This window comes from Melospiza melodia, chromosome 3 (assembly GCF_035770615.1).
Source record: "Melospiza melodia melodia isolate bMelMel2 chromosome 3, bMelMel2.pri, whole genome shotgun sequence".
Classification (NCBI taxonomy): Eukaryota; Metazoa; Chordata; class Aves; order Passeriformes; family Passerellidae; genus Melospiza; species Melospiza melodia.
This window is the reverse complement of record NC_086196.1, coordinates 32,433,675-32,444,416: the sequence shown is the minus strand read 5'-3', so window position 1 is coordinate 32,444,416 and position 10,742 is coordinate 32,433,675. Positions and strand designations below refer to the sequence as shown.

At 38.2% G+C, this 10,742-nt stretch overlaps 1 protein-coding gene across 3 annotated transcripts in view; it reads right to left on the bottom strand.

Annotated features, from left to right (window-relative positions):
• Positions 1 to 1,334: 1,334 nt before the first annotated feature.
• Positions 1,335 to 10,742, bottom strand: part of AKAP7 (A-kinase anchoring protein 7) — an 80,313-nt gene continuing 70,905 nt past the window's right edge. The window contains exons 8-9 of one of the 3 annotated variants that reach the window (XR_010027099.1): positions 2,861 to 3,582; positions 2,480 to 2,619 (exon numbers count right to left, since the gene is read on the bottom strand). Coding sequence is in view for 2 of the 3 variants with exons in the window: in XM_063151188.1 (XP_063007258.1) it covers positions 3,380 to 3,582 (203 nt within the window). In the remaining variant the exon portion in view is untranslated. Of the gene's footprint in view, positions 3,583 to 10,742 lie in introns of all 3 variants that reach the window. The other 2 variants (XM_063151189.1, XM_063151188.1) reach the window with 2 other exon arrangements.

The window sequence follows — 10,742 nt, the reverse complement described above, 5'->3', positions numbered from 1 at the left end:
ACCTGTGCATCACTACCTTAAGACATTCCTCAGAAGAGCTTATTTAAGAAACAGAATTGTTGTCTGAAAATGATTTGTAAGTGTGAGGAAGGCAACATATTTGTTCTGGTGGGTGCAGCTCTGAGCTTCACACCTGCCTATATTAGGTTCAGTCTTTATATATTTGCCTTCTTCAGTGCTCATCTCACAGCTCCATACAAGAGATTTATCCTTCAGTTTGGCAGCCAGGCTTCACTGCCAGTGGAAAAAAAACTTTGAGAAAGCAAGAAGGGTAAGAAAATGAATCCAGATGCAAGGGTTTTCCCCCTATTTTTTGAGTAAATTAACAGTCATTCTTGTAAAAAACAGAAGTAAAGGCTATTTTAAGATCACATGAATGGTTCAGAAACAAAAACCCTCTTGATTTTCCTCTTTCAAAACACCTATAAATTAAATATATGTTTGGTTTGCTTAAACACGTGTATCCAGAGTCTTTTTAGAGGCTTCTGGGGTGTCCTCTATCCCACAGTTTCTGATGCAATAGAACATCCCCTTTATGGTTTGTGCCATATCTGGCAGACACACTCCAGTACATCTCAGATGATGCCTTTGCTCAGGCCCTCAACCCTCCCCAACATTTTTCAGAGCTGCTATTCTCGATGCCATCCATAGGAACTGAATGAGCATGCTCTCGAATAACGAGATCACCTATCAAAGTGCCTGCACATAATTTCAGTGATTAATTTCCACAGTTTTACTTGAAATATGAGAACAATGACTGTTACAAGCTGAATTATATAAAAAGGCCCTTAATCATGGAGATGACTTGTAGAGAGGAATGGGAGATGACAATCCATGATTCAGATATAATACAATAGTTTTCCTGTTTTCACAGCTGAGTGTCTGGTTTTGTGTTCTTACGTGCAAGTTGGATTTAAATTGCTTGATAGCCTATAAAAAGCTATCTCTCAATGATCTCCAGGGATTATTTCAGATTGAGATTTTTTTTTTATCTAGCATTCTAGAGCATTTTGAGGCTACTCCTTTAACTCACACTTCAAGAGTGGACCTCTAGGAAGTTGTAACCAGTATTTATTTCTAAATCTGCCCTGCCCAGAGCATAAATTAATCCCAAGAGTTTCAAAGATTTTTCCTTGAAAACAATAATGACTTGGGCCTAGTTTATCTGCATGATTTCAGCAGCCAAGCTCCAGAGTAGTATGTTGGCACAACACCCTGTAGCCAACTTAATGGTGTGATTCACTGGAGCATTATTTCTCTCCTGTAACCCTGTTACTTGCAAGCACTTAATTTTATTCAAGTCCATTTGGAAACAGGTGAAAATGTACACAGAGTGCAAAGGCAAAATATTTTATTGTGAACATAGCATGTAAAAGATGCGTTTCAGAATATACTGTTATATATCAAATGAGGAAAAAAAAGCTCTGACGTGAGATAAATGAACAGTGCTTGAGACAAATGAAGAACATGCACACAGCTGTTCTAACAGTACAATTCTGATACAAATCACAACATATTATATAGCTTTTATGACAATGCTTGTAAAAATTGCAAATATTGGACCTACTCCTGCTTTGCTGTCCATTATCCAAATCTTCAGTGACTCTTGCAGGTGTGTGGAGGGAACAATGAGAGCAAAGTGACACCCCATCTCAGGCAGCAGAAGGTAGAGATGGAGGAACATCAAAAACAAAAGACAAAAACACTGTTCTACAAAAGTAAAAAGGCAAATATTATCCCAAGGAATATTATTATTTGCACGAGAAATCTTAATTGCAGCATCCTGACTCCATTAAAGCCAATGAGAGTATGGCATTGAGATCAGTGGAGCCTGAATTTCATACTGAAATTTAAAACATTCTTGCTTTAGTGTAAACATCAGCAGAAACTAAATGTCAGCATCTATAGAAGTATTCAAGTGCTGTTTAAAAAAACAATAAAAAACATACAACGCTAACCCAAAATGCCAGTACATATACAAAAGGCAGATAATTAAAAGAGGAATTTTTTCCCCAAATATACATTTTGTAGTATTTAAAACCACCAATTTTTTAATACTTGTACATCATTGTTACAGAAGGAGTATATGAGAAAAAAAAAACTGAATTATTTACAGTGATAAAGGAAGGGCACAGTGTTTGCTCAGATCTATTTGAAACCAGTATTTTCTACTTTGGAGTCATGACATATACCTGCACACTCAAACAGGTTTCAATGCAATGTTGAGAAGTGGCTATAATTCATTATTATGAAATATAACCCTTCTGTGCAAGTATTTCAGCATGATTCCTCATGAGCCATTTATACCCATTCACATTTTCAGTTAAAAAAATCCAAACAAACCAACCTGAAAAATTTCTTGCCACAATATTTTGTCTTTAAACAACCTGATGAGATATTCCACAATGGCAATTTACAGTCATGCATTTGGAGACTCAGAGTCAATACAACTTTTCCATTTACTGTTAGAGTTGTGCCTGTCTTCAAAGAGTTCTTTGCTAATTTTTGTGCGGATCTCAGGACTTGTTAACAGCTCCTTTATCTGATTCAGTCTGGGTAACAGGGCCTGCGTTTCTCTGCGTAAAGCTTCCTTTACTAAGTCTGCTTCATGGCTCTCTCCTAGAGGAAAACAACAATATAATACATTTTATAACAACTAACGTGATTTAGAATCACTAATATTCAGAGATAAAGAGATCATATCCGGTTTGGACAGTAGTAAGTGCTCAGTGTTTTGCCCATACTCATTTTTTATAAAAAGGTTTTCATCAAAAAATATAATTTACATCAACAAATGCTACCAAAATGTAAAGAACAGTACAGCATCACATTTAAGGGAAACTCCTGCCTTATTACATACTGTGTAATAGTATCTGCGATGAGTATCTGCAGTGGTAATTTTTAGCTTGGTATTGACTGCTGTTGACTAGGAAACAGCACGTGCTCTCACACGGAGCAAGCAGCCCTGCAGCGCTGCCAAACCCTCGGGCGCAGGGCACCGCTTCCACTTATGGCAAGGCTTCATCCATAGTCATCCACGACAATCCAAATGACAAATGCAAAATGTTCAGTTTCTCCTCAAAAAGCAAGAAAGGGACTCTTGGTATCAAGAGCGAGTGAAGACTGGAGCCGCCTGCTTCACCACTCTTGTCTTTTTTCCACCTTCCATCCCTTCCAGCAATCAGCAGATTTTCAACAGTGCAAGCACTTATTAAACCAGTAGACAGTGTCCTTCAGTTCAGAACAAACTTTTGATAAGAGACTCACAAAGCAGAGTGCCTGACACCCAGCACCACTTTGCAAATTTCAGCAGGGAGCGGAACATGTTTTTGTAGTTATTCTTGGTGGGATAGTTGCTCCCAGGCTTTTTGCACAGCGCTCACTTGCTGTTATCATTGTCGCTCTCATTCTTGCTGCCGCTCGCTGCTTCCTCAGTTTTTGCAGGGCTCCCATCACTCTGCCTGCTTTTGTTTTGTGTTTCTTCTAAATATTGTTGCACAGCCTTCAGCACTGCGTTCTCCACCAGCCTTTTGCTAAGGCTCACCAGCTCTGCATCGTCTGGCTCTGCTGCTTGCTTTTCACCTATGCATCACAACAGACAAGAGAAGGGATTCATTGCCATGCAAAGACAGTAGCTGAGATTGTATCAGAAGCTTCTGATTTGAGCTGGATTCTAAGTTATTAGCTTCTTCCTGATTGTAAAAAGTAATTTTTGCCCCCCTCAAGCTCCAAATCAAAATGTTCCATAAAGATGTGTACAGCCTATTAGATCAAAGATATTTCACTGCTCGTGTTTCTTATAACACTCGAGCAAAAGCCACTGGCTAACGTTATAAGCCCTCATTCAGCATAGAAGAGTAAGTGTGCAAATTTAATTTTTTTTCTGGCCAATGATCACCAGTGACATCTGAGCAAAGATCATAGAATCACAGAATAGTCTGAGTTGGAAGGGGCCCATAAGGATCACCAAATCCAACTCTTGAATAAATGGCCATTAAGGCAATCAAACTCGCAACGTTGGCATTATCAGCCACATGCTCTGACCAACTGAGCCAATCTCAGGGTCTAATATAGCACAAGGCTTATTTACACTTTAGCAGCATTCCTAAATTTAGGTGCCACCATTTTTTGATTTTGCTTAATAAATCTAAATCTATTTATTCATTGCTTGTAATTCAGGAGTTTCTCACAGGAAAAATTACTAAAACACTCAAAGCACAGGTTTCAAATATATTTCTAAACAAAGCACAAAACTAACAAAAAACATATAGTGCCTCCCTGCCACTCTTCTGTCTTCTATCTTAAAGCTCTAACATCAAAGGATTTCAAGTTCCAGCAGTCCATTTTTAAATATCTGCAGGTAAAAACAAGAAGCTTAAATTTCCCTGTTTTGCTAAAACTTAATATGAATAACATATACAACAAACAACTATATGCATAGTGAGGATTCTCATACATCATTACATTTAATTTGAAATGGTACTTTTCCATGAAACATTTTCCTAATAAACTATAAACCCTACTGCAGAATCCTCCTTTCACAAAGAATTTGTTGCAGGAAAAGCAAATTTTATTGTCCAATTCTCATTGGTCATGCCATTTGCTATTTCACAGTCTCCTGCACTAGGTAAATAACTGTTTCCCTCCATCTGAATTTAAAGGTCATACATTTCATGTCCTCTTCAGGCATTTGCATTCTGCGACCAGTAATAAGAGGCTGCTTAGTCACACACATGTGGTGAAAGAGAAATTACTGTATGCTCTCAGCACAAAGCTTTGTACTGTTCAATTACCTAAATTTGTCATTTTTCATACATGTAAATTTATTAAAGTATTCCAGCACATTTAGATAACAGTTATGAAAGACTTTTATTAGTCTTCCTAGTGTACTGGGAGTGATTTCACTGATAAAGCATAATTCATATGGGGATTCAAGGAGGAGAGAGAGAAGCAAACAAAACTCTTCATATTCAGAGGTAGTGCTTCTATTAGCTGTTTATCTGAACATTCTGCTCGGGAACAGTAGCTGCTCTTCCAGTTCTGGGCCTCCACAGCACTGTTAGTACGGACAAGGAAGAACTGTGCTCTTCCCCTGAAGAACAATCAGACTGCATCTTGGTAAAGCATTTCTTTACATTTTGGAGAAAGCATAGATAAATATTCTAAAGATATTAAAAAGAATATCGAGGGGAATAGTTTTGGTTAAAACCAAATATAAGAATACATCATAAGAATGTATTATAAGAATGTAAATATAAGAATACATTAAAAACAATTATCATTTCCAAGGAGAAATATTTCAGGCTACCATGCAACAGAGGCAGAGGCACTATTCCCAAAACCAAACAGCTACATACTCCACATTCTCTGACTCACTGCTTATATATCACTATCTCTAAATCCTGGGTCTAAGTTTATCCTTTAAATTACCGGAAGGACTCTTCTCTCTCAGGGCACCCAAGGTATTTATGAGCAGCATCTCCTCACAGCTTTTCTGAATTAATCCCACACACTCCTTTGAATGAAGCCCTTAGATTACTGATTTCCTTTGCTTCTAGTAAGGATGCTCAAAAATGTGTTGGTTGCACTGGTCTATTTAGTCACTAGAAAAATTAATTAAAACACCTAATGATTATTTAAAATAAAACTGCTTTCCAGTTGCAGAATTTCTCGTTTTTCAGAATTGCTCATAGGTCACAGAATTCTTTACTCACACAGTGCTAATGATCTATCCATGCAACTCAGAAAAAAAAATCAATGGGAAATATGGTGCTCAGCCACTCTCACACTTGACCCTGCAGTGCTTAATATGCAGAATATGACTAATCAGTCACAGAGGCCTCCAGATAACACACAACAGTACTGATTGTATTTACTCACAGTGTAATTTTAGTTGTAGTACATCATGCATTATGGTCTGAGAAAGGCCAGAGCTTTTCTCCCATGTATACTTTCTGCAGAACAGTTGTCATTTACAGATGTATGTAAAAAATCCATATAATTACTATTGTGTTTATTATTTCAAAATAAGCAGGTAACTCACTTATAAGTACTTTCTCAAGCATGAAAAATGTCAGATTTTTATAAAACTGTACTTTTATAAATACAGTTTATATAGCTACAGAAGAATGGATTTGTGGGGTTTGTTTGTTTATTTTTAATATTTTTGAGATATTTGAGGCTCATCAAAAGTCTGAGGTGAAGACTGTAGCACCTCCTAAGAGAGCTCTGCACTGCCCCTGGAAAGACATCTGACTGACATGTGAATGCAAATGAATGCACATCCTTGCATGAAGATTGTGCTTGGATTTATCAATGCAGCCACCCTGGTGAACAGGCACACGGACCTGTATGATTCCCTGATGCTCTGTTTCTATTCTGATTCTCATACTCCCAAAATAGCAGTTGAGGGAGTGTCTGCAATGCCATGGTTGGCTGGCAAGGTAGCTGGGTACCATAGTATCACTCCTATTCATGACTGTTGATAAAATGAAACAGGTAATGTAATAGAAACAAGTATTGAGCATCTGTATCTACTTGACAATTTAACACACATCTGTCCTGTTTACATCTTTCCTCCCATGTTGCAGCTGCTGCTTGCCTGCTTCTTTGATGAATACAATTCTTCTGCAGCAGGCAAATGCTTCTTTGAGTGCACTGTCTAACATTATTGGAACTACTGGAATATCTGTAGAAGTCATTGCAGATATGAATGTTTTAGATTCAAAAAGGAGGTTTAAAAATTCACACTTGCTCTGTTTGTAATCTCTGCTCTGAAAAGGGAGCAGATATACCATAGCACTGTATTTGCATCAATACTGTGACACTAACTTTATTTCTGTGCCTGTGAATAAAAAAATTCCACTGTCTTCTCCTCAATGTTGTTCAGAATAAAAATGAAAAAATTATTCATTTTGTTTATCCCAGAATTCTCTTCTATAATTTTCAAGACATGAAAACCAATTCATACTCTGTGAATGTACCTCAATGCATTCATGCTGAGCAGCGTTTTTTATTACTAAAACTGAAGCATACAAGTTGTCCTGAAATGACCATAATTTTTCACAAAGGGAACTATCAGCTCCACAGAATTATTCAAAAGAGGCTTTATGATCCTACATCCTACTGCTAGCAGTTATGGACATGAACCAGATGCCTGCAGCCACAGCCAAGTTTGGATTCAAATTCACTGCTGTATCTTTCTACTGGACTAGGTTTACTCTCCAAGTTTACACCCCCTACACATTACAAGATTGTGAGCTGAATTTTGAAATACTGTATTGGAACAAATCAGATATCATGGTCCTGGTACAGCATTTTCATGGCCCTGACACAGCCTGTTTACAGGGCATGTAGGTATCTCAGATTTGGAGAGAGGCAGGACAGTTTGAAACCCTCTATTGTCCATATGATTGGCCCATGGATTGTGATTTTTTTGTAATAGATTTAATTGAAGGAAGCAACAGGGGATCCCTTTTATAGGAAAAGCCAGTTTTACGTCCTTTTACCAGCTACACTCCAAGACAATGTTCTGCAATCCTTCCCTTGTGGCCCCAACACACTGGGCTTTGTTCTTCCTTCCAACAATCTTCCTTGGCAACAAAACAATGATAACATGGGGAACATTATAAAAGAGACCCTTAGTATTTTGAATAGGTGACCGAGACCCACTGTGAAATTTGGTGGCAGAGGTTCTGCTCTGGGACCTAGGGAGGGCTGTGGTAACAGACATGCCTCTATCCACCTTCTGGGTTATTCTAATAATCATTTCTAATACAGTTTTGACAAACTCTATGAACACAAATATGAGCACGTGCCCATATCTAAACACAGTACGTAGAAACAGGAAAGTCACAACTCTGAACATTTCCTTGTTAATTAAGAAGGACTTGCATGAAAAGTCTCTTAAGTGGTCACTTAAGAAATTGACACAAATAAGGCACTGGGAGGAAGGTGAAATTAGAATCTCATTAGGACACGAGGGTGATGACATTTCTGTTGCTGGATGTTCCCACCTGATGTGGGACATCTAATAAACTTCTTTAGGTTTACATATATTGCTCTGTAAATACAGGACTGTCTTATAAAGCAATACCAATCTGTCCTTCATGCTGAATACATGGTTTCTAGTTTGCTGGAAAGGATTTTTAAATTTTAATTTGGCACACGATGGAATAAACCTGATAAAGTAGTAATTTCTACTAAAGAGGAAATTAAGGGTGTTACAGCTATTCAGGGAAAGTGGTGCTCTTGCCAGATTCAGTAATGACAACAGAAACACCTGCAGGTCCCTCTGAGCTCCAGACTTGGCAAACATGGCAAAAGTTTGTTTAGTTTCACACAAACCCCTGTGAAGCCCTGATATAAATTTTCTGACCACCTCTAAATGAAGAAAGAGGATGTGATCTGCTAAACATATTCACCCCTCTGTAAGCATAAGGGATGTGATGCCACAGGCAAGAGCCTCCAGAACAAACAAAATTAAAGAAGTTATATAAGACTCTAGTCCTGGCATACAGGGAGTTCTGTTAAATATCTTGGGTTTATTTTTCTGTTAAAAGAGACCTGTTGACTGAAATTCCCCAACTCCTTTAATGAAGCTTAAATTGAACTCATTTATAAGAAGTCTAGTGCAACAGGAAAGATAGCAAAGTGGCCGAAGGAAACAAGATGGCTTAAAAAGCTGTGAGTTTTACTTGACTTTTCCCACCAACACACCAGTAGAGAAAACAGGCCAAGTTACAGAAGTGGTTTTACATAGCCACAGTAACATCCATCTTGTAACATCCATCCATCTTGCCACCTGTGCAAGATGGCAATGGGAGAACCAAAGGGTTGAGGCAGATTGTGACAGCAAACATCCAGGCAACATTATTCACTCCCCTTCACCATCCACAGCGCTGCCCGGCACCAGCAGCTCTCAGGGAGGACAGCTTGGGTCAGCAGGCTGATCAAAGAGAGCAGAAGAGTTGCTCTACCCTCTAGGATGGTGCCAAGGGCAAAGCTTCCTGCTGTTTTCAGAGCCTAAGAGAGGGAGGGATCATCAGGCTTCCCGGTTTTCCCAGGGAAAAGCTGAACTCTGGAACACGACAGACAGGTCAGTGCCTTTCCTTCAGTGGTCCTCCAGAAATAATACTGAGGACACATAGGCTGCTTCCCCATCAACCTCGGTCACCAGTGACCACAGACAGAGCTGGACTGTCTTGAAGGCACAAAGATCTAGACCTGCTAGGTCACCAAACTGAGGGAGGTGTAGGCCCAAAAATACAGCAGCTAACAAAAATGGTACACACAAAGATTTTAATTGCTACAGTCCAAATATTTTGGCAAAACCCTAAAGTCCCTGCTTGTGGACCTGTCAGCCATGAAAACCAAACGTTTACTCACCAGCATGCCAAGGCAATTAATTTAATAAATATTCACTTCTTGTTACTGTTTTCTTATCCTTCCCATAGTCATGGGAACTTCACTGTCATGTCTTTAGGATTCATTTGTTACTACACAGCTTCCAAAGGGATGCTATTTTGGCTGTGACTTTTCCATGCTTCTGTCAAGTATACTAAAAAAAGCAATCTTTTTTGGCCTAAGACAGATTGTTAAACAAGTGTTAATAAGTGAATCTTAACAAGCTGAACCTGCATTGTTGTTCCTCCTGAGCTCAGAAAAAGGCTCCGTTCAAACTCATGTTATCACAGTCTCTCACATAGCACATCTCTTTCCCTGGAGAAAGCAATTATGAATGTACTCGTAAGTTATGGACAGAAAACTCAAATTTTAATCAACACCCATTTTCATTTAATTATTTAAGTTGCAGAAGCATGAGTTGTCAAACACAGCTGCATACTGTTTGAACTGGAAAAGGAAGATTAAATCTTGCAAAAAAAATCTATATATAATTGCAATTCGAGAGTATGTCCAACAGTGTTCATAAAATACCATAATAATTTTAATTTTATTTAATAATTTTAAATACTGTATCTTTATAAGGAAAAAAAAAGGTTATCTCCAAGGTGCTTTTAACATCTCTGTTAAAAGCATGCTTAATTAGATTCTGAATCTAATGGAAGAAGGTTAGAGTCCCCTCTCTCAGTATGAGCATCTTAGATAGGTTTGAACTGCTAGCAAAACTGCATCCAAAGGCAGACAAAATAGATGGGTCTAATCCTTTTCCTCCAGAATCTTCCTCCTGAAGGAACTGAACTCACTTCATAAGCTTCTTATGCAAACCATGAAGTTATGTGGTTTTGAACATATGAGTAGGATTGTTGCTGTCTTTCCTTTCATGGATCAAGTCTATAGAATCTGACCAAATTTGCTAACAGCTTTGGGAAAAATAACAAGACACCCTTAAATCAATTTGAAATGCATTTAAAAACACCCCCTTCCATTAAGTACTTATCATGACCTTTCCTATCTGAATCCCCTTTATCTATCATAGATTTTGCCTTAAATAATGTATTTAGTTTTGTTCCTTCTTCCCTCCCTTTTGTTTGCCACCTAACTTCCACTTTAAATGGAAGAGCTGAGCTGGAATTTGTTACCAGTTTTAAAACTGATATTGTGAGATGTAGCTGTATAAATGTTCACTGCTCTACCACAGAAAAGTTTGTAAACATGAAGCTGACTTGATATTTGGAGAGTACTAGTACATAGAAGTTTAGGCCTCTCTTTAAATGCTCTGGCGTTGAACCCATAAAACCACTGTTTGGGATCTTAAGGACAAGATCTTCCTCAACTTTTAT